We start from the raw sequence: 25,083 nt of genomic DNA on the forward strand, positions 1-25,083 counted from the left end.
CAAACAGGATAACCTCTGTTTTATTTTCATTCAATTGAAGAATGTTTTTGTCCATCCATTCTCTAATATCCTTCAAACATGCTAACAAGGAAGAAACAGAATAATTTCCAAAATCTAATGGTAAATAGAGTTGAGTATCATCTGCATAGATGTGATAGTTGATCTTGTAATGCTCGAAAATCAAGCGCATTTTTACAAATTTTAACTGTTTTGTGATTCAAGTGACACATGGATCTTGTCAAATGCAAATCATTTGTTAAAACAATTAATGAGCCATAGTAATCAAAAGATTGTTCTTATTTAGACAGTATGTCTCAAACACTTAAAATGAAGGGGGAATAAGACAGGACGCACCGCATCTGTGTTCACATGAGCACTTTGTTATTGATATTCATACATTATGGTAATGTTATAGGAGCACAACAGGAGAGTCAGGTGAGCCACAGGTATCATACAGTATATACAGGCCAGAAATATTGGGATAATCAAAGCAGATAGAGAGAGGGACAGAGAGAGAAAGAACATTGCACAAACATACATTAACCTCCCAACTAAGCCTTCCTCTTTCACTGGTGTTTATCCTCAAACAATCTACATGGAAAAGAAAAAACAGGCTATATCCAAAACAGATGCCAGTTTCTTTTTAACTCTCACCTCATTCAAAGAAATGGCACCAACCAATTGTGAGTAAAAACTCTTAAATCTCACTAGCAGACACATTGGTTCAAAAAGGCACTGGACAGCTATTTCTCTCACAATCTCTCATTCTCTCTCTCTCTCTCCCTTTCTCTTATATTTACAAGGTAGGATTCAGTGAAAAGCAAAGCGTATTTGGAAGACCAGCAGACAAACCTTAAGTGGCCAAGATTGACCAAAAGCAGCAGCACTACAAACTAGATTGCGCAGCTTTTTATGGGAGAGCATTTTCTTCGACTCATAACATCCCATAAGAACATAATGTATATTTGAATGGTTTTCGTTCTTAACTGTTAGCATTAAAAGCTGTTAATAACCAGTCAATAATGTCATTTTCCTTTTGAGGATATGAGAATGCAACATATTTACAATAACAAATACACAAAAGAATGGCTAATGCATTTTTAGAATAGAAAAAAAAATCATAAAACTGTTTTAACAAAAACATACTGACAATCATCTATTGATGTCTCAAAGCAATTTGAAAAAATCAAATCAAAATATGATTTTATATATTACTTTTAGCAAAAGCATATTAAGTGTCATAGAGGGCCAGAGATAATTTTCAATAAAATTGCTGATCATCCTCAAGTCCTGGAATAATTTAATGCTGTAATAAAATAATAAAATGCATAATACACATTCCCTTCCATAAGGCTTCACCTTGAGTTGAATTTAGCACGTCAAATGGCCATAACTTAATGCACAATATGGTACAACAATGCAATATTTTGTGGTATTTCACCAGCCTTGTCCAAATGTCACTTTTTATCCTCTGCTGCAAAAAAGAATAAAGTATTTGTGGATAATATTCAAGCATGATCACATTGTTAGTTGGAGAAAATCTTCTTATGAATTAATAAATTTAAAGGGGAAGGGATTTGCCACCAAACCCCATTAAACTTTTTTTTCTTGCCATTTAGTCAACTACATACATACAACTCTATAAATCCATCCCATTCTATCACACTTCCTATAACCTGATGTACTCGCTACATCATAAAAAGAATGGCATCTAAGCTAATTTTAGACTTTCTGTTTATTCCGAGGTTTACTGTAATCAGGTGGATCCGGGCCGTATTCAGATCAGATGGTGGACCTGCGCCTAGACACGACCACAACGCATCCCTTAAGTGTCAGCAGAGCTTGTGTCAACTAGACTCTACCCTGTGAAGGCCTCATCGACAATACAGCCGTCGGCACTGATCCTCAACAAAAATTTGTCCCCATACACGCGTGATGACTCCGATCTTCAACCAGATGAACTGCATAATATAATGTTCCGATCCAATCTGACTTCTGACCTGTAATGTTGCCTGAATCACAATCATACACTGCTTGTTCATTGGCCAGAGGAGAACTGGCCCTCCGACTGAGCCTGGGTTCTCCCAAGGTTTTTGTTTCTCTCCATTCTGTCACCCGATGGAGTTTTGCTTCCTTGCCACTGTCGCCTTTTTTCGCTTTTGGCTTGGACATTAATATTTAACAATTATTACAACATTATTTTCCTGTTATCTCTGTAAAGCTGCTCTGACACAATCTTCATTGTACAAAGCGCTATATAAATAAAGGTGACTTGACTTGACAATACATCCATCTGTTCATCTTCTACAAACTGATCTATCTTAATAAATATAGGCCGGCCAAAAAACATTCAAAAGCTCCTTAAACCAAAACAAAACAACCAAGTAAGTCTAAATCTTCCCTTTCTGTAACTCCTGCAGATTATGCAAAAGGTTGTTATAGGAAGGAAATATAGTACATTTAAGGTTAAAGATGGAGCTTATTTCATCTCTTCAAATCGTTTAAGAATCACTCCATCACATGCAAACAATCTTGATGTACATTATCCCTTATTGGTGTAAAAAACATGAAATGAAGGGCAAGAGATTGTGGCGATAGCATTGGTATATCTGTTTACCTGTCAAAGCAGCACAGGTTCGGAGAGAAAAATACCTCTGGACAGGCTAATTTCCCTTGTCGTATAAGGCTTGAAAATGTTGTATCTTTTTCAACATTAATGAGCTTTAATTCCTGTGGACTAGCAGTAAAAACCAAGATGTCCCTTAATCAGTGATGTACTATTCAGCTTCATACGGTTATTTGCGAGTGAAAACGAGATGTTCACGAATGACCCCCAGGTTACGCGCGGCCTCTGAACGGCACGTGCACACACTGTCTGTCGCAACACATGAATTGGCTAACATCTAGATTACATAAAATCTTACAGTATTTAATAAACACAAGGCATAAGCGCCAGTAGTGTCATCTAACAACTTCATTTGGTTTTTTAGTTCTTTTAAAAGGCTATTGACATTTATGATTACACGCTATTTTGCAAAACCTGATGGTTCAATGCAAACAATTTCACTACTCAGAATCAGGAACTAGATCTACACTTTCCAATCACTGGTTAGATCATTGCTGTTCACTGAAACAACGAGGGTGCTTTCACAACAGCAAAGTGTGATGTTTGTGGGTGTGTGTGTGTGTGTGTATTGGTGTTTACATACGCATGCAAGCACAAAATGAATCCGTCAGACTCATCTCGTGCAGCAGCTTTTATATTCAGAAAAGCAGTAACCCTCCTCTTTGTCCCCAATCGCATCTCATCTCGCACCCGTCTCTTTCAGAGCCTATGAGTTTCAGCGCTCCTGACTGTCCTCAACCAGGGTGACGTATATGATGGGAACAAGGCCCTGTGTGTCGCCCAGAGCACACAGCAGCCAATCAGAGTCTGCCCTGCCGAGCACCTGCAGCACGTCACCTTTGTGGAAACTGAGCTGGCCTGGCTCTGTGGCAATATGATGGCATAACGCCTTCACTTCACTGAAAGAGATGGAAAACAGAGGGATGAAGAGAGGGAAAATGGGGAAAGAGAGAGGAATAGAGACAGAGAGTCAAAGAAACAAAGAAAATGTAGTTGAGATAATTAATCTGGTATAGCAGTAATGTATCTTCATTTTCAAATAATTACACTAAATGTTCTTAGAAACACTTTTTTGCAAGATAGCTCTTAATATTCATCAAACATTCTATTCTACACTTTTTATGGGTTTTGGCAGTTCATTTGCACGACAATGGCGTTTTTGGGACCTGAAAACACAAACTCTTGTAAATGAGTTTCAAAGTGCAGGTTTTTGAATACAATACCGTGAACTTGCTAAAAACGGTGAAGTCATGCACATACATGTTACATGTTCAGTCTTAAGGTGCGTAGTGTTTCTTTACAAAGTGACATTGCCACCTACTGGCCTTGCAGCGTTTTTAGTCGTTTTTTTATCCGTGTGAACAGGGATCGTTTTGACAACATTGTCATCTGTACACGGAAAATAAAAAGGAAAAACTTTTCTGTTTTTAGTACATCGTTGTTGTATAAACGTACCCTCAGTTTCTGAGAATTGGGAATTAATTAATCTCAAAGCGCTAAACAAACAGATTCAAACTTAGCACAACATAAAAAACAAGACTGAAAATAATGATCAATGTATTTTTGACTTTAGTATCTATAATACAAGAAATGTAATAATAAAATTAATTAAATTAAAAAATTTCACTGACACCAGTAATGTCATTTGCATACTGAATTGTAATTGGTCTTTTTATTTTTATCTTTTATTATCTTTTTTTATCTGTGTTTTATCATTACAAAGTGGCACAGAAGCAATAGGCATTGATACCTGTGTGCAGATGATTGAAAAAACGATGTTTACTGAGCGTCATGACAGTGACAATTCATTTAGGCAGCCTATATCAATGCTTAAAACCTAAGCTAATTAAAAACTATTCTGTAGCTTCCTTGCCAAGAACTGGTTTCTAGGTAATGACAAATCTAGTCATTATGTATTGTCTACCAACATTACCGAAGGGCTTGTCTCTGTGTTGGGGGATTCTGTGTTTGTGCTTGTTTAGTTGGGCCAAGGTGGGATTCTTGGCGTTGAAACGCGGGCGATTGTTGCTCTGCTTTTTTCCCCACTCCAACAGACTGAGCCACCAAATCCAAGACAGAACGGTCAAGACTCAACCAACCAGATGGCAATCTGAAAACATGTGGGTAGAAAGTTAGCAAAGTTTATATAAAAAATGCCTTTGTAAAAAGCAGTTGGCAATGTGTAAAACTAGATCCTTCTGAAAACAAAGCCATTGAAGTTTGGCAGAAAAAATTATGAAGCTTGGTGAAGTTGAAGGAAATGAAACCCAATCGTGGAAAGACTTCATTTACACCAAGACCAATAATAATACAATATACAATTATATAATAATAATAATAATAAGTTTTAATTATTGTTATAATTTTAAGAGAAAATCAAGAATAAGAGTTCAAACCTGAACATTAACAATAACGACACAGAGGAACAATATGATTGGAATTTAGAACTATTGTTTCCAGCTGATCAATCAATACCCATCCGATAAAGAGCCCAAGCATTTAATGTAGCAGACATTAAAGCATGCACTTATCGTATGTTGATGTGGACGCAAATGTCCACAGGCCTTGACTGATGAAAACATGCTGTCCAATGGAAAGAGGTGGATGTTTGCCAACTCACCTTTGTTTCCTGACTGATTTCTGCTCACTTTTCTCGATCTTGCTTGCGTTTCCAGCTCCAAAAAGCCTCCCCCAGCGGAGCACCTGTGCCGACCCATCCTCCCCTGCTCCTGCTTGGGCCTGAACCCCTTCATAGGCATCCTGGCATTCTAGCTGCTTCTCCTTGCTCTTCTTCAGCTCAGTGAGCACTGATTCCGGTGGACTTCCCATCCACGATGGCTTCCCTTTTGCAGCTTTGGTGAGTTCTGACAATGCTGATAGGTGGAGGACCCCATTGCCAGCACTATTATTATTGCTATTGCTGGTCCGTCCATGTTCCACCTGTTCATCCATGTGTTGAATGGCTTCAGCCCCCTCAACCACACCTTCTCTAGTAGGTGGATGGCTTTGCCTGTGACTCTCAATGCCACCTTTCCTCCTCTTCTCCAACTTTACGAACTTTGAGCCCTCGGCAGAGTTGTCGATGTAAACCTGTGAACTTTGCATCAGCTGGTACCACCAGCCAGCTTGTCGGTTTCTCTGTTTGGCTCCATCTCCTTCTCTCCTTTTCTCCTTCTCACAATCTTCTCCAACTCCATTCATCCTGCCAGCACACCACCCACCGCCCTCTATCTGCCCTGCGTCACTCTCCCTCAAACACTCTTGGCCAACTCCAGCCTCTTTATCCCGTGATTCACGCTCTGCTCCACACTTCCGCCCATCTCGTTTTATTTTTAATGTCACTCCCACCGTCCTAAGCCGGCTGTCCTCGTCTCTCAGCATGAATTTTTCTCTCTGAGGCAGCATTCCCATTTCCTGTGCACCAGACTCCAACGTTCCACAGCCACGCATTAGCTGGAAGGTGGAGCGATCTGATTGGTCGAGGCCTTGGCGTGCAGAGCACAACTGTTCTTTGCGTCTCAGGTGTTCTTCCCCTTTCTGTAGCTGGTGTGGCTCAAATAGCAGGTCAAGGTCAAAGGGCAACAGTGACAGCGGCTGAAGCAGGAGCAGCAATTCTTCGAACAGTGGCTGGCACACCCCTTGAGACAGGGTTAGGAAACCCCATGGGTGGTAGTGTGCTGCTATGATGTCTGAGGAATCATGCCAGAGAGAAAAAAGACAGACAGCCACACCAAAAAAAACCCCTGAATATTAGAATTATGCTGGCAATAGAATAGAGTATCTGAAACCTGTAAAATCTTGGCTCTACATAACCATTACTGTGAACAAGCCAACTACGCTTGAACAAGAAAAGTGCAGAAAGCATTTTCCTACCTTCATGTGTATAAATGTGATTGAACCAGAATTCCAAAGATCGCAAGCTGAAAAACAGTCGTGGTAGAATAAAAATCAAACCTGGAACATTACTGCATAATAACAGAAATAATACACTTGTATCAGACCAGGGGTCTTCAACCTCGGACATATAGCAGAGAGCAGGGACCCACTGTTACAAATTGTGCAAAATTGAGTTGTGTACTGTATTTGAAAGTCCAGGCTATGATAACATGTATAGAATACAATATTAATATATTGAAATAATTTAATAAAATACTGTTTTACTTTCATCATATATTTTTAATTTTATTTATATTTGAATACACATTTTATTATAATATACTGTATAAAATTCTATTAATATATAAAATTATATAATTTCTTTTTACATTATATTTGGAGTTGATAAGATTTTGTAATCTTACTTGATACAAAAATACAGTAAAATTCACATATATTGTGGAATATTATTACAACTTATAATTACTGTTTTCCATTTTAATACATTTTAAAATGTCATTTATTCCTGTGAATAATTAACTGAATTTTCAACAATTACAACAATTTCTTTATTGCCACGTGATCTTTCCAAAATCATTCAAATATGTTGATTCAATGTATAAGTAACATTTATTATTATCACAGATAAAAAAGATTATGCTGCTTAATATTTTTGTAGAAACTGTGATGCATAATATTTTGGTCAGTATAATATATATTATATATACATATATGTGTGGGTTTATATGCGAGGATGAGATTTGTACATTTGTTATGTGGCATATTTTAACAAATGTGTTTAACCGATATTACAAATTAAAGTATTAGACCACTGGACAATGTTTTATTCATCTACTAACAATCAAAATGACATGTAAAGGCAGCACTTCATGATGACTAGTTATAAACAGTTTATGTAACACAAATGTGTTCACAAAAAAAACCTACTTGCCCAAATCAAAAAAAATAATTGCCCTGCAGTAGTGTTGTGGACCTCCTAGAGGTGCCGACCCCATGTTGAAAACCCCTGGACTAGACAAATCTGCTTTAAACAAGTAATATACTACAAGTGCAACAAGAGGAGCCTTGAACGTGATAACTGTACTCTGTATTTATCTTAAGAAGCAGAGTGACCACATCACAGAGTGAGACAGACATATAGAGTGAGAGAGAGAGAGATCAGAATGCTGCAGAATGCATAATTGAAACTAATGATCAAGGCGCTGTGTCTGAATGTAATTTTAATGGGAGTGGAAAAGAGGAAGTTTGCACAGGAGCTGAGATGACTATGTCAAGACCCATCAAAGCAACAAAAAAAGCCTTTGAAGACTTCTAAAGACTTCTTGAATCACACTGCAGAGCTTTAGGCAGCATGGTCTGAGGTTTTTAGGACTGTATAATCTTTATCAGCACTGTAACAAGCCACTGTCGATCTGTTCCAAAACCTAGTTAGATGCTTACCAAGACGCCATTTTAAGACATCATAAGTATACTTTCAATGCAAAGACTGTTCTAAAAGGTAGGCAGCAAAATGTATTAAAAATATTATGCCAAAATCTAAGGCAATATCTAAAATATGGTATAAAAAAACAAGTAGTTCCAATAAAAATGGACTATTTCACAAAATATTAAGAGTTTTGTATTGTTGTGCTTATTAGACTATCAAATCTGAGAATCAGCAACCTCATTCATAACAACAACTACTGTATGCTCTCAAACTGTGCCCTCAGAATATTTGATAAATATAAAAAAAGGAATCAAATAGCACAGATGAAACCAAGGGTCCATTTTAAAGGTAATATTCAACAAGAAAACCTTGACAGGAATCCAACGTGTTAAACAATAAAGAATGCTTATTAAGAAAGTAAATTAGATGTTAGTGCTTTAACAAGCTAAAAATGATGAAAGGTACAAAAATGTGCTTTTATAGGCAGTGTGAAGATGAACGTGATTAGAAAGAGTGAAAGGGAAAGCGGGGAGATGAAAAGAGAGCGAAACATGAAAGAGGCTTACTTTAGCAGGCCAAAGATGAAGGCATTGAGTCTCATACTGTGATTGGTCAGCTCAGAATACTGACTGACTTTAGAAAATAGACAGTGCAAAACTCTTGTAGAGGGACCTAGGACAGAAAGGATAAACATAAATCATTTCCTTCATCCTCATCCGTATAATAGTCAACATCATCATCACCATTCTTCTCATACCGAGTTGTGTAGAGGCCTCGACCACACTCCAGGGCTGGTTTTTGCGTTGTCCAATGATCAGATCCAGTACATACGCTTTCAGTCCATCATGCAGTATTTCACGAATGGCAGGACACAGGTACTTTAGAATAAGATGACCCACGTTTGGACTAACAGAGCTATTACCCAATTTGGCCTGTAAGAGAGAGTGAAAGTGTACCAGAGAATAAAGCTTTTAGTGAGACACTTTAATTTGTTCAAAAAAGTAAATATAAAAAGTAATATAAGTAATAAAAGTAATATATAGTTAAAAGTAATATAGTACCTTAACTCCTGCATCCCGACTGGTGCCAAAATGAGCAACTATCAGATCCACTGCTGTGTTTATGGCCTTCACCAAACCTAGTAGAAACGGACATATAGAGGTAACAGGATAGAAAATATTCTATTATTTAATTTATCTAATAAAATTAAACTCCAACTAAGCGTATGTATACACAAACACACACTTGTCATGCGCTAATGCAGTTCTCATTGATGGGACCTGTCAATCTGTGAGATGAGAGAAAAGCAAATGGGCCATGTTTGATTGACAGGAGGACCCAGTGGGAACAACGTCAGGAGACCTAGATCTCTTCTGCATTCTACTCCCTAGGGCACACTTAACATTTACTGCATATTCATATGTGAGAGTGATGTATGTACTGCATTGCAATATTTCTATACTTCATTTAAGAGCTAAAGGGCTCACCACATCGATAAGTTATTAACCACAGATGTGCTATTATATTGCAGTATAAATGACTATGGAGACAAAGGTCAATCTGGACATTGCTTAAAATGCAAAAATTATCTTATGTGCCACTGTAAGTGTTACTACACGAAAAAAAAAAAAATTCACACACCTCTCTTCTGCAACAGGTCTATAGAAACGGATTCGTCAGTATTAGCATCAGGGGATAAGCAGAATTCCTCTGGGGGGCGCTCTGTCAGAGAGAAATAATCAGGCAGAAAGTCGCTGTAGCACTGGGGCAGTTGCCTCAATGACTGACCTAGAAACAAAAACCACATCAGTTAGATAAATGCAAACATACAACAAACAGACAGTGTGCTGTATAAAACTAACTAAAGATAACGTCATTGTCAAACTCAAACACAAAAGTGTTCACTAACTACAAACAAAATGATCCCCACCCCAGCCCCCTTTCCAGCTCCTCCCCCTAAACGCCCATTGGGTGACAGAAATTGGTTCAGCACCATTCAGTCTGCCGAAGCTGAGTGGTTGGTTGGTTGGAGGGAAATCAAACACATTGCGTCGCATGACACGAGTTCCAGGTGTCTTGTTTTCCAAAGCACAAGAGAGAGAATGATGGCCGTCTTTACCGCGCTCCACACCCAGAGGGTTCTTGCGCCTGTACTCTCTCCATTTGAGTGCCTGGGGGGAGAGGTGGTGCACTGAAAGGCAAAATGGAAGGAAAGGGGGATGGTGGCAAATGATATATTGAATATGAAGAGAAAGAATTGAAGTATTGGTGAATGGGCAGTAAGATGGATGGATGTACATATGCATGGTAAAGTAGAAAAAAACGAAAGAACAGACAAAAGCGTAAGATGAAATTGTTGAAATGCCAAAGTGATGCAATGCAAAACATGGGCAGAAGTGGAAGCAGGAGGGACAGAAAAGAGAAGTTGTTAGCAGCAGTTGAAGGAAAGAAAAGCCAAGGTCTAAGTATGGGAGCTAAGGCTTTGTTCAGATAGTGAAATGTATGATTCTTTTGGCCTACACAACTCAATTCAGAAGCAAAAAAAAGTAAAAAAAAAAAAATGTATATATATATATATATGTATATATATATATATATATATATATATATATATAGTTGTCAAAAAGTACCTTCTCAGTACCAAGACGGTACTGAAATTAAAAAAATGTGACGCTTTAAGTGCTGTTGAGCGGAATCATAAACACTGCCGATTGCCCATTGTACTCACACGCTCATTGGATATGTCTGTGATTGGCTACAATGATCAGCGCTTCAAAAACATGTTGTAAATATACATCAATGGCGCTCTTTACCGAGTGCTCACACAGATACAGATGGCAGCGTTTAAAAGCAGACCACTTTCAAACGCTCCCGCTCCCTTTTTATAAAACACTTTCAAACACTTCCTTGTGCTCTCAAACGCTCCCATGCGTTGATTATTGTAGCCAATTACAGACATCTCTGATTGACCATTGTGTTTACACGCTCATAGGATGTGTTTATGGTTCTGCTTAACAGCGCTCAAAGCGTCACAATTTTAAAATTTCAGTACCGACTTGGTACCGAAGTCTGTACTTTTAGAGAACTCTAATACATATATAAAAAACGAGGCAAACCATATTCATGTTATAAAATAATTAAAGTTTCATAACATTTCATTTATAAAGACATATACAACACAGTAGTATCTAGAACTGTGTCTGAATTCACAAATTTTTACTCCGAACCTACCATTAGGCTGTCGCTCTGTCACACACGCCGGTAAAACTTTCACTGGCTCTTCCTGTGGCGCTGGCTCCAACTGTCCAAGAGGACTGAGACAAGAGCTGGGAAGCGTCGGCAAATTGCCACGGTGGAAACAGTGACTTCTAGTGGGCAACGCAGGCATCAGCGGACTCTGCTTCATCACCGGAGGTGGAGGCGGAGGCGGTGTAGGAGGTAAAGGAGTGATTTTAGAAGTTTCTGTACATATTGCCACTCCAGTTGGGGTATGCTGGGGCAGAAGACCCGCAGAGATGGGGCAAGAGAGGGAACGTGGCGGCCTCGGACCACCCGGGGTCGGAGTGCATGTCGAGCAGGTTCCAGAAGAAGAGGGTGCACATTGGAGGCGAACAGGGGAGTAACTGCCCAGTGGGGACGGACGCACTGTTGTAGGTGCATTGGAGTTGTCGTGAGGTGACTTGTGGTCTTCTTCTGACTCATCTTCACCACCCTCAGGTGCTGCAGCCCCTCGAGCCTGCATATGGCTGATGTATCCGTCTAGAAGAGGAAGGATAGGCTTCGCCTGGGGTTTTCCAAACTGGTGCTGGAAAGTGAAGGGCTGAATAGGCAATGAGGTCGGACGTTGATTTTTGCTATAGCGAATTACAACTGGAGAGGAGTCCGTGGAGCTAGACAGGCCACCTAGGGGTAGAAAGACAAGAGATAAAAGCAGAGTAAAGAGGGGTTCAAGAGAAAATAAGAGATATAAAGATTAAGAACAAAGCATCAGAATCTTTGGCAGAGTAGCATTCAAGAAAGTAATGCAGACATATCTAAATCATTATAAAAAATATAATTTCATAGATAAATATAATTATAATATGAAGCAAATGATCTGACCTAAATTTAAATGAGAATTGCTATGGCAGTGACACAGCATTTTAAAACAGCTGGAATAAAACTCAGCAGTAGTAATATTGCAATAGCAAAGGAGACAACAGAGTCTTATTATGAAACTGAAACAGAATCATACGTATAAAAAAACATCCAATTCTGTCAAACACATACCTTAAAACAGTGCTCCAAAAACGTAATGACCAAAAGAGATACAAAAACAACCAGGATATTATGTCTAAAACAGCCTGTTTATGAAGCTCCTCTGTGTACACCTCTGGGTATGTGTGTTTGTGTGTGCTCTGACTGGCACACAGTGTGTGTGAAACGTCACTCGGCTATTGCGCAACCTGTTGGCTCCACATGCCTGAATACTCATGTCAGAGCTCTTAGTAAATCTGCTGTACTCAGTCACAGCCAGCAGGGGCAGCACATCATTTAGAAGAATTAACATCCATTGCAGTAAACAACACAAGCTTGCCTAACACTGCCTATTTCTCTTGTTTTCTCAAACCCTCTAACCTACGTATTAAACTTTAGGATGCAACTCATGTACTACTTGTGCTACAGACATTAAATAAACCATTAATAATGCAGCTTGAAGAAGATAGTTACTCTCCTAAACTAATATTACAGGGTTCCTACACCTTTTCCAAGGTCAAATTCAAACACTTTTCAAGCACTTTCAAGGTCCATTTTAAAGCTTTTTTCAGCACCTTACACCACCATAAATTACATAGTCAAAATTATTATTTAGTGTTTTTATCACATTAAAAGAGGTAAAGCTATAAACAGGCAAAATTGTGTTTCGTAATAGCAGAAGGATCAGATATTTAATCAAATGACAAGTTTTATTTTTCAAAGTGTATCACTAGGTAGATAATGCCTATGAATAATACTTTTCATTATATCAATGTCCAAATATTGCTTCACAGATAATATGATTTTCAGGCAGTAAAACTGAAGAAATTTCAAGGGCTGAAAATATGAAGACAGGATTTAAACAGAAATATTTTACAGGCCTTGGTTTTGGGACACATTCTTGATATAGACGAGGTTTGAAAAAAATCTGAGATAGTCCAACAACAACCTGTAATTCAATTTTAATCCAGAAGCCTCTGACAGTGCACAGGCACAGGCCTGAAATTAACAATCGCAAAAAAAGAATTTGTTTGAGCAAAGAAAAAACGATTCCGTGCTCAATAAATGTATTTGCTATTATCCATATTAATGTGCAATAATAACCCCTCTCACGCAGTTTACAGGTGCTCTCTCAAACTTATTCTCTGCGCTCCTGTCAAGTCCCTCTCTCTCTCAACCTCTTAATTCTGTGCACGCTCAACGCTTGACACACACGCTCGCTCAACTTGCAACAGCGTTACAAGTGTGCCACAAAATCAACCAATCGGAAAATTAAAGGTCAATTGTGATTGGCTGTTGCGTTTAGAATGCTTGAAAAGGATAAGTCAAACTAACTTTAGTCAAAATGGGAGATATAGGCTACTGTAATATTATAAGTTAAACAACACAACAGCATTATAATACACAAAATTAACAAGGCACTTTTAAGTTAATAATAATAAAAAATACCTACCAAAATGTGTTTTAATCCATTAGTCTCGCTGTAGTCAGTTATTTTTTTCTATTTTTTTTTTTCAGTAAGCTTCCGGGATGCTGTAGTAGATAGTTCTACCAGACGGGCTTTGGTTCTACTAGCGATTTGATTGGAGACCAACAGCCAATCACAATTGACCTTTAATTTTCTGATTGGTTGATTTTGTGGCACACTTGTAACGCTATTGCAAGTTGAGCGAGCGTGTGTGTCAAACGTTGAGCGTGCACAGAATTAAGAGGTTGAGAGAGAGAGAGAGGGACTTGACAGGAGCGCAGAGAATAAGTTTGAGAGAGCACCGGTAAACTGCGTGAGAGGGGTTATTATTGCACGTTAATATGGATAATAGCAAATAAAATTATTGAGCACGGAATCGTTTTTTCTTTGCTCAAACGAATTTTTTTTTTTGCGATTGTTAATTTCTGTTCAAAATATAATGCACAGTGCTTGCAAAATATAGTTCTCTGTGCTCAAAACTTACAATTACTCGCTCAGGATTGAGGCACACATATAACGCCATAGATAAATAACATATTAATTGAAAGACTTTTTTTGTTATTTCATTGCCAAGACATATAGGTACATTTATCTACTGGAAAAGAGCAGTGTAAATATTGCATAAGGCAATCCTCAGCCTTACAGTCGGCTACTTGTATGACACTCCATCTGACAAGATTTCTGTTCAGCAATCAACGATTGTTGTTATGCACTGGGCTAACGTTTGCAGGTTTTAATTTGCGGGTAGTTAACGTTAGTTACTGTGTTGTAACTTTGGCTATGTTCACTGCATATTCCACAAATGAACGTGCCATAATGGACATGCAATACTAACATTACATTATCACACCAAGTACTTTCAGTCACTAATGGCCCTTTCAGACAGGACGCATAATGCGCTGCGCTATGAAACCCATTTAATCAATGGCTTGCGCCGCACGAGGACGTTTTGTTGCTGAGTCGACCAAAGCGGAGCGCAGCATTGGCGAGCTCGAGCGCACGGCTAGGTCAAAGTTAAAAATACTTCAACTTTTGGCGCTGCGCTTTGTGACGATTACCAGCGCGGCCAATAAAAACGTTCCAAACCCACATGACATCCATTTCTCCACATAAAATGAAAGGAGATTCTGGAGATATTTTTGTATTACATGGAGGAAAGTCATATGGTTTGGGAATGACATGAGGAATAAACAATGACTGAATTTACATTTTGGGTCCAAAGTCATTCAGTATCTAGAAGACCAGAATATCAGAGACTTTAGGTCGACTATTTTAATTAGGGCCAGTAAGGAACAATCAATAGTAATTTCATAGCAATGCTAGCAACCACTCAGAACATCATAGTAACCGCAGATCAACATGCTAAAAAACTCTTTCTTAACAACAGCCTAGCAACTTGCCAGACGGGAAACAGTGGTACCTTTAGATTTATGTTTTTAGCAGATGCTAACCAAATTGGCTTGGGTAATAAAGCAAACAATCATGTTAAGGGCAATCACTAAGAATACACAATGCTTACTAGCTAGGTTTGAAATGCTAGAGAAATGTTCACAGTAAATAAAATGAAATTATGTCGCTCCCCAACCAACAAATAGTCAAGAGGAGTCCCAAAATCAACCAAGAAACTACAGTGTAACTCAGTAAGTTAATCCACAAAACAACACAAAATAAAACAGCTTTTACAAACAACACTTTAACCATCCTCCATCCTAAAAATTTAACAATCCTCTTTTTTTAGAAGATATTGGAGATAATTTCCTCTTACCTTCTGCTATGCTTCGAGTCTGTTCACAGCTCCCATGACTATGGCATCGAGTGAGTGGTGGCAAACTGTGGCTCTGACCCTGAGGAAAGCCTTCCAGGATGGGCGAGAACTCTCCAGAAGAGTGAGAGTGTGTGGACGTGGCCTCCATGCCACCCCTCTGTGATGGTGACCCTCCAGTTCTCCTCTTATTTCTAGCTATTTCTGCAAAAGAAGTGACACGGGGTGGAGGAGGTGGGCTTGGAGCTGCACCCTCACTGAGCCGAACAGGGCAGCTGAGCATGCGCTCCAAGGATCCAAGGCGAGGGGATGGAGACTTGTCCAGGATACGATCGTAGCTACGAGAAAGAGGTCGACTGCTCCCTGAAGCACCAACTGAATTGCAGGCTGTCATAGGTGGGGAGATGTTGATATACACCTGCCCCTCAATTACATTCTCATGGGTAGAGTCAATCTCAGTTGGATCCTTTTCTTCATTCTGCTAAATGAAAAGAAAAAGAGACAATGTTAGGTAGTGTCATATTGCTATGGAGTACAGAATGAGGCATGGCACAAAATGCTAAATACAACAAGTCAACACCAAATAAAGTAAATAATATACCAGTTCTGCATCTTCCTCGTCTTCGTCCTCTTTCATTTGTTGAAATAGGTAGTACTCTGTTGGCTGAGTGGGGCTTCCTTTGCTGTGCTCATCTGAACAGCTTGTGACCGATGATCCCACTGGACTTGGAGAGGACTGGGAAGAAAGGTCACATGTTACAAGCTTGTAGTAATTCTGTGTTGCTACAACCAAGCGAGCTTGGCTTTGAAGACACGAGGTGAGGTCATTGGCAGAGGTTTCAACAGAGGACAGTCCCTCACTTCCAAGGAGGTTGTGGTATGAGTTACAGTTGGCATCTACTTCAATAGTGGCACCTTGGGGCTGAGATACAGAGGAAGAGTTTGTATGTTCTTGAGTGGCCGAAGGATGCTGAGGGGGTTCAATCGGGGACGTGTGTAAGTCCAGGTAGAAAGCTCCATGTCCACTGCTGCATTCTGTCTCGCAGATCCCAATGAGCCCAGACACAGATGAGGCACAAGATTGCTCACCAGAACTATTGATATTGAGCAATGGCTTGGCCGGGACAACATTGTTCATTTTGTTGAAAATCGTGCTGAAGTTAACCAGCACTCCATCCGAACTATTGCAGGAGGAATCACTGCCATAGCCCTGGTGACACTCAGAAAATGATTCCTGAAAAGGTTCAGGGTATGGCTGAGAAAGGTTGCAACAGGAGCAGTGTGGTGCTGCCAGACTGGAACATTCTGAACTTCCTCTACCACCCTGCATGGACTGGTCTTCATAATCATCATCCTCACCCCATTCTTGCTCACCACAGTCCATTGAAAGGGTGGAACCACTGCTTCCGTGGCGCCGCTGGCTATCTAATCTCAGCAAGTTCAGGCCCTCCATATGAGTAGACAAATCAAAAGTTCCACCTATTGTGTGGTCTCTGGTCTCTGCTTTCTCACTAGGCCCATTCGTAGAACACCACTGTTTTTCTGAAGACCCATGCAAGAGAAAAGGTTCAGCAGTGAACCCAAAGTCATGTAGATGGAAAGGGGGCAAATCTTCATTTGCAAGCACTGAATTTGAGATTCCATGCAAATTTCCATGCAGGTGAAAAGAGGAGTCTTCCAAATATCCATTCAGATTGTCTTCATCCTCATCATCTTCATTTTCAGTGTTGAGCAGAAAGGGGTTACGTCTCGAGTTTGGCCGTTCACCAGTCTTCGTTGGCAAGCCTGGAGCCTGATCTTCGGAATTGCTTGAGGTGAAAGAGGAAGTGTCGCTTGCCATACTCCCTTCTCTCCCTCCTCTTCCTCGTTTCTCTCCTCCTCTCATTCCTCCATCCCCAAAAGTGTCACTAGAGCTAAGGCTGCTGCTCGATGTCTGTATGAGGCTGCTGTACACCAACGCCTCTCGCTGAAGAATGTCTCTCTCAGGTAGGGAGGTTGTCCGAATCAATCCCAGGTTCTCCGGGCAGCTGAAGGGATTACTGTTCCTTTTCAACGGATTACCACAGCACTGTCGTGAGCTCGAAACCTGGCAGTGAACCAGCGGAATGTGGTGGACAATAAGAGTCTCCCCGGCTAGCTTAGATGGACGGTCCATCTTCTCCTGGTGTGGGTGAGGACAAAGAATGTTTGGATATTTGCATAAGATGGTTTTCAGAGGACTTTAGTTCAGACGTCCAATGCCAATCCGTGGTTTTGGAGAGTGAGGAACGTTAAAGAAAAGGTTAAAGAGGATCTCTTGGCAGAAGGAAAACATCTGGAAAAAAAAGACAAGACAGGATTCAGTTACAAATTGTCTTCAAGTACGACATGAAGTTATCTGGTGTTTATAAGAGGTCAGGGCATTTTAATTTGGCATTGTGTAATCATATCCTTTTGAACAAAAAGTTACATAAAGCATGGTCCGCTGGGACAAATCATGAGTCCCAAAACCAGACAAAATAAATCTAGAAGACAAACAAAAAAAACTATAATTAAGTAAATCCACTTCTTGCTTCTGCCTCCATCTGCTCATAGTCCATAGATGATAATAGACTCGAAATGTAGACAATGAATAATACTTTGAATAAACTTACAAGTAAATATTTTATCATTTTAATTTATATTTAATAAAAGGTAAATACATTTAAACTAACACAAATGGTATTAAACACTATTTACCGTAAAACTGAGGTGACTTGTGAAGAGAACCACTCTACATTGCAACTTTTAAAAAATAATTTTCAAGTGAAATACATACGGTTTACCTTTTTCCAGATTAGTCTTTACAACACATTGTAAATCATTTTCACATAATAAGAGCTTTACTTGTAATGGAGATGGTGAGGTCTATTACACAAAACTACAGTATCTCAGTTTCAGTTCTAAAAGTGATCTTTTTTATATTTCGGGCAATTTAGCAAATTTTATTTACGGGGACAGAAGAAATTGCACAGGAAATGTGGTCAAACTGATAATCAGAATGTTTTTTTCTGGTGTACAAATAGTGCTGATTTTACTAGAGATTCACTAGATAGGAAGGGAGGAGTTAGCGCTGGACATTAACCTCATTTTAGACAGCTGGAAATCTTGAAGGAGCAAATGGCTGTGGATTGGTGACCTGTAGTTGGGGCAGACAGATACAGCAAAAAGTAATGGGCCGAGGGCAAGCAAAACTTAACAATGACCTAAAATCATCTCTGTGGAGTAGTAGATCATATTCCCTCTCATTAACCATTTCAGTCGTATCCAACTCGTGGTGATTACGACTGTCCGTGAATTTTCTTGGCAATGTTTTTTTCCAGTGTAGGTTGCCAGGTCTTTTCCCAACCCTCCCCATTACATTGGTTGGGAGTCACACATACACACACGCATTCACACCTACGGGCAATTTAGCATGTCCAATCCACCTAACCTGCATGTCTTTGAATTATGTGGGGGAAACCGAACACCGGGAGGATACCCATGCTGACACAGGAGAACATGCAAACTCTACAGAGAACTTCTTGCTGTGAGGCGACAGTGATACCCACTGAGCCACCATGCCAGTAGAGCATTTAACATAATCTGAAAGCCTCAATGAGTGTTGGTAATAAATACCATTGTATAGTCACAAGGCAAAATTAATGACATAATCCAAATAGGGATGGGAAGATTACTGGTTTCACTTTAAACCACGATAAAATGTACTGATGGTTAGTATTATCGTTTAAAATTCAATTATCATTAAAACCGTGTTTGATAACTCACTATAAATCCTGTCCAGCCAGCAATGTTTTGTTTTTTTTCCAAGAAAGAATGACGGAAGGTAGTGACCGTGTTCCGGGTGTGGTCATATTTTGGCTTTTACAAAAATCCTGAGGGATGGTCACCCTGTCTGCAGAACATGCACAAAAAAAGTCGCTGCGATGGGGGGAAACACTTCAAATCTGCTGAGTCGTTCTGTGACCATCACACACTGTTGGGTGTTGGATAAAATATTTTATCTCACTAACTTGAAATAAACTTGAAGCTTCCGCGAAGAAAAGTTCGCAGCTTTGTGGCTTTGAGCCGACTAACAAACAAGTTCAAACAAGACTATTAAGAGTGACATTTAAGCAATAATAATGTATATTCATTGTACACTATTACACCGATTTTTTTTTTTTTTACCACATGATTACGGGGACATATTGAATAGAGATAATTAGGGATGGGACGATTACCGGTTTCACTATAAACCACGATAAAATGTACTGACGGTTAGTAATATCGTTTAGAATTCAATTATCATTAAAACCGTGTTTGATTATCGCGATTTTAATAACTCACTATAAATCCTGTCCAGCCAGCAACAGTCTGACGCAGGCGCGCAATGTTGTGTTGTTTTTTTTTTTTTTTTCGAGAAGGAATGGCGGAAGGTAGTGACCGTGTTCGGGAGATTTTTCAGCCTTTTAAGAGGACCAAATCTGAGGTGTGGTCGTATTTTGGCATTTACAAAAATCCTGAGGGAAACTTAATCGAGGATGGTCACTCTGTCTGCAGAACATGCACAAAAAAAGTCGCAGTGATAGAGGTAAACACTTCAAATCTGCCGAGTCGTCTTGTGTGACCATCATCCACTGTTGTAACGTTAGCGAACGCAAGGCAAGTTAACTTTGATCTCAATACTAAAACTACGTCTGGGAAATAATTGGGCACAAAATGTTGTTTTGAGTTGACATATTTTATCTCATTCACTTGAAATAAACTTGAAGCTTAATTCGGCTAGAAATGTTCGCAGCAAGTGGCTTTGAGCCAAAAACGAACGAATAAGTTCAAACAAGACTATTAAGAGTGACATTTAAGAGATAATAATGTATATTCATTTCACGATTTTTTTTAACACATAATTATTGAATAGAGATTAATGTCTCTATTCTTAGCTGTTAAATCCATTTAGCGTACAAAACTCGTCCAGACAATATGATCACAACAATATTATCAAATTCTGTAAACAATAAATCAACTCTGATTTCATTTTCAATACAATCAAAAACGGAGACGCAAGATGAAAAGTTGTATTTGAATGAAATGAGAGCGCGCGTCCGTTGTGAAACATGGATGTGCGCTGTTATAATATGTTGCTATTGACGACGGTCATCATAAGGAAGAAAATCAAAATGCCACAGAATAGAATCTTGCTATAAAAAGTGCATAGAGCTGCTTGTTTTATTTGTTGTTTGTTGATTCTCAAATATTAAACTTGTTGAAATGTTTTCAGTGTGAGCATCAGTTCTTTTTTAACAGTTACATCTTATTTTAACAAAACCGTGATAATATTGATAATCACGATATTCTTACCTGTTAAATTCATTTTGTACAGCGTACAAAACTCGTCCAGACAAGATGCTCACAACAATATTATCAAATTCTGTAAACAATAAATCAACTCTGATTTCATTTTCAATACAATCAAAAACGGAGACGCAAGATGACAAGTTGTATTTGAATGAAATGAGAGAGCGCGTGCGCGTCCGTTGTGATGCATGGATGTGCGCTGTTATAATATGACGGTCATTATAAGGAAGGAAATGCCACAGAATAGAATCTTGCTTTAAAAAGTGTCTAGAGCTGCTTGTTTTTTTGTTTTTTGTTTGTTGATTCTCAAATATAAAACTTGTTGAAATGTTTTCAGTGTGAGTATCAGTTCTTTTTTAACACTTTCATCTTGTTTTAACAAAACCGTGATAATAACAATAAATTTGGTCACTATAATCCTGATATGAATTTTCATACCGTCCCATCCCTAAATCCAAAAGAGTGCAAATAAATTCCAAGAAAAAAATGATAATGGTTTTTCTACTTGCCTACACTTGCATGGGATGTCTTATAATGACAGATTATTGTGTTAATTTTCTATATAGTGGACGCGGCAGATGCCTCAACAACAAGGATGGCCCAGGGCCAATATGAGAGAGTTCGGGCAGGCTGACAGAAGTCTTGGGTCTATTGAGCCAGTGTTGTCACTACATTTTACATTTGTTGCTCAAAAAATGTACCTCAAAATAGAGGAGCCCATTAGATTTATGCATCATTCAAAAGCAAAAGATTCTCTGTCAATGAGAACCCTCACTGAACTGAGTCCTCCTGTAGTCTGACCAGATTAAACTCCATTATGTAACACTCATGTGTTCCTGGCAGTTTGTGTGTTAAATACAAGAAATAAAGAACGAAGATTCTTGGTTCTTAGGGTCTCAACAACAAACTATATTGAACCAAAACCGGATGCAGATAAATTCCACTTTCAACTTGACATTGCAGGAGAAATACTGAAATGTATCTTAGACCTGAAATGAGGGCACACAGACTGATGCAGCTATTTCCAGCAATTCATGACTCAGTTTAGCCTGACTTCATCAAATCAGTCACACACTACATACTGTAGGGGGCAACACATGATAGACTGCGAGATTGACCAGGGCAATTATTTGTCTGAAATTATTAGCACCAGTCAAGCTACATCACAACATCCTAATCTACCGCTGTAGTAAATAAAACGAAAAAGAGACAGAGAGGCTGGTTAAGGGGGCAGAAAATACCCTCCCTCTCTTTCTCTCTCTTTCTCTCTCTCATGTATTATTGTTACATAACTACAGGCCATGACAGCTACTACATTCAACAGACTAGGCGTTTAACTACAAGATCAGACAGACAGCTGCAGACAGTCGGCAAAAGACGACATGCCTCTCATACACAAACACAGATGTTCAGGATTTTTAAAAAAAAAAAAGCACAAACAAAGCTTGTTTTTAATAAGCAACTGAATAGTGAATTTTGTGCATATTGTTTTCTAGTAGAATATTTTAGATGATTCAAGGCTAATTTGATTTTATTCTAAATTATTGACCCTCGTTCTTTTTACAGTAGCTAGAAGAGACTAACTAACTGAATTACAGGCTGCGGTGACAAAAAAAACAACAACACTTTGATACAGCCATTTAGGAAACTTGAAGCTGTATAAAAAAGCAAGCAAATCTTAAAGGTTATAGTCAGAAAATAATGAGTTGCTCTCTCTCTGAATAGACTTCTTCAGATAAAATATTTACTTCTTTCAATAATGTGTAACTTCAGCATGGCTGTAGAAAGTAAATGTGATGAAAGTAAACATCCAGCTCCTGTTCAGCAAGGAAAAGCCCTTCTGTAGTTATTCAATCACAACATTACCCAAAACACCCATATTACTCTCATATAACTATGATTTCAATTAATGAAACTATGGTATTCGTTATGAAAAATAGTAGCCTATGCATAAGAAAAATACTGTAGTTTCTACAGTCAGTTTTACTATGGTCAGTTTTGTCCCCTTAAATTCAAATAAACGCATCTTCCCGTCATCTCTTGAACACAAGCTGCTTTTGTTTAATGGAATCGGAATAGAAAGTTCTTTCAGAGGCAAGAAGAAACAGATTTCAGTCTGTGTCGGTTATGTAATAAAATAAATTGCAAAAAAAATCCAAAATATTAAAGGTTAATGTTTTTATATATTAAGATATTTAAGATATATTTAAGATATTAAGTAGGCCTGTGATCAATTTATTGGAAATTAATGTGCATTAGAACAATATTTATAGATGAAATGTGAGGGAAATGCAGATACTGGAGTGACACTTATTTTGACAACTAGGCCTATAAAATCTTGAAAAAAGTAGGCATAACTTCTTCAGATTGTTTCATCTGTATTGCAACATTTAGAACAATATAAGATATTTATTGTTTAGAACAATAAAGATCATATTATTTATCAAAAATGTATGTTAGAATTGTGCATTTTTTATAAGTATTTGTTTGTTTGTAAATTTAATGTTTCTTGACCCTTATGATAATGACACCTTAAAAAGCTATTAAAAATAAAAAGCAAATGTATTTTTTATCTATTCCAGATTAATTTTCCCTGAAGTCAACATAGGGGACAGAAAAGTTACCAACATTGAAAAATCGCCCATTAATAAACACACAAACACACACATACCTGTACATTAACAGGCCTATATGCGGCTGTTCGTTCGCTAAAATGGATTTTCCCCTCTCCGAGTTTATCGTTTATAATACAAAGCCCGAGGTTTTCATGTGGTGATGGTTCACAAACCGCTGGCGCTGTGATCGATATGCGCAAACACAGGCCTGACGCGCACAAAGCGATCATATGGCATATTTGACATAACACTAACAGCAGCACGCCCTGCATCTGTTGGCCTATTTAGTGATTTTAACACGTGTATATATTTTTTCTTTAATAAATAACATGCAATGCACCATCATAATAAAGGCCAAGACGAAGCATAATTAAATTATGACAAATCAGCACCAAAACAAGAAACCTACAGCAGTGTGTCAATGACCGCCTGTTTATATGGGCCTCTTTTGGGCCATGACTCCGGACATTTAGTATTCTAAAGACTAAGAAAACCACCTTCAATACAGTAAAACGTCATAAGACTATGCGAGCGTAGAAACGGGCGTATATGAGCGGAGATGTGTGCACGCGCACACGTCCACAACGTCTGTATCTTAGGCTACCACATTAAAATAATTCAAATAACAACAGTCGGTAATGTTGCGTTAGTTCCGTCTTAATAATTAACAAAAGTAACGTTACCGTCTTGGCTCAATCTGAATCAGCAGCAGTGATGTAAGATTTGCCAGCGGGCAGTAACGTTACCGTTAGTCTTCACCACACCGTTTACCACATTACCTCTTAAATAATAAAAAGGAATCCACATTTATACTCACGTTGACAATAATTGTCATCTCCTTGATTCCCGGAGATCACGATGTCAAATCACGCAGAACGATCGCCACGTTTAGTTTGATTTTGTGATGAATGTATTGAGCGCAACAGCGGAGCAGCGCTGGAGCGAGCGGTGCTACGTCAGGATGAAGCGCGCACCCTCCCTCGCGCGTACACTAACTGTGCGTCCTCTTACAATGTTGACTTTTGGACATCTTGAAGGTGATAGAAGGTTACAAATCACATCTTCTTTGGGTCCAGGTGACCGGCGTCGGATACTGTGGCCTGACAGCGTAAGAGTGGGTGGGGTGTTGTTGGACTGCTGGTCCCCTGCAGGCAGCTCTTTGTTCAGACTACTCTCTAGTCATTACTAGAGATGCATTTCTCATTGTTCAGTCGAAGAATGCCTGCCTTGACTCTCAGGACTGTGAGTTAAATAGCTGGCATGTCTCATGAATGGTTTAAGGGCCATCTGTCTGGGGGGCCCAACTAATTTTAGCTACAAAATTATACATTTAGGGGGGCACACTAGTATTAATTTCATTGCATGAATTAAAAGAGGCATCTGCTCCATAACTTGGCAAATGATGTAAGAACTTTACTTCTCGCATTACTTTTAACCAACTGGTCCGAAAAGTAATTTTAAACCATGCATGTACAGTTTTGAGTGCCCAATTATATTTTTGTAAATAGGCCGAATTGTAATATAGCTAAATAAAATAAATATTCAGTTAATAAAAAAAAAATATTTGTTCAAATATCTTTTTGAATAATATATTTATTGTTTTATCATTTAAAATAACACATTAAATAATTTGCTGTCTTAAATGAGCTATTGATATTTTTCTTTAAAATAAAAGCCAGTTGCAAAGAGGCCAGAATA

At 38.7% G+C, this 25,083-nt stretch overlaps 1 protein-coding gene across 4 annotated transcripts; it reads right to left on the bottom strand.

Moving 5' to 3' along the window:
* Positions 1–360: 360 nt before the first annotated feature.
* On the bottom strand, positions 361–24,609 carry rusc2 (RUN and SH3 domain containing 2). Of its 4 annotated transcripts, none has more exons than XM_077241425.1 (13): positions 24,203–24,609; positions 16,017–17,729; positions 15,419–15,893; positions 11,181–11,852; positions 9,943–10,140; positions 9,591–9,737; positions 9,011–9,087; positions 8,707–8,881; positions 8,516–8,621; positions 6,500–6,546; positions 5,247–6,315; positions 4,560–4,736; positions 361–3,525 (listed from the first exon to the last, which is right to left on the bottom strand). In XM_077241425.1, exons 2-13 carry the CDS (start codon positions 17,568–17,570, stop codon positions 3,342–3,344), a joined length of 4,881 nt encoding a protein of 1,626 aa, XP_077097540.1. In that variant the 5' UTR covers positions 17,571–17,729; positions 24,203–24,609; the 3' UTR covers positions 361–3,341. The 4 variants fall into 4 exon arrangements, with proteins under 4 accessions (XP_077097540.1, XP_077097539.1, XP_077097542.1 ...); XM_077241424.1 differs by having other exon boundaries at positions 15,419–15,896; positions 24,203–24,546; XM_077241427.1 differs by lacking the exon at positions 9,943–10,140.
* Positions 24,610–25,083: the final 474 nt, after the last annotated feature.

The sequence above is a fragment of the Siphateles boraxobius genome, unplaced genomic scaffold, assembly GCF_051911475.1.
Source record: "Siphateles boraxobius isolate OS27281-9 unplaced genomic scaffold, OSU_SipBor_1 24, whole genome shotgun sequence".
In the NCBI taxonomy this organism is placed as follows: domain Eukaryota; kingdom Metazoa; phylum Chordata; class Actinopteri; order Cypriniformes; family Leuciscidae; genus Siphateles; species Siphateles boraxobius.

Excerpts from the sequence above, each read along its gene's own strand:
- rusc2 (XM_077241424.1), bottom strand. The coding sequence starts at position 17,570 with ATGGACCGTCCATCTAAGCTAGCCGGGGAGACTCTTATTGTCCACCAC. Across the intron at positions 15,897-16,016 it reads ACGAGGAAGATGCAGAACTG|CAGAATGAAGAAAAGGATCC; the intron begins GTATATTATTTA and ends CTTTTCATTTAG. Across the intron at positions 9,738-9,942 it reads CAGCTTCGGCAGACTGAATG|GTCAGTCATTGAGGCAACTG; the intron begins GTGCTGAACCAA and ends TTTTGTTTCTAG.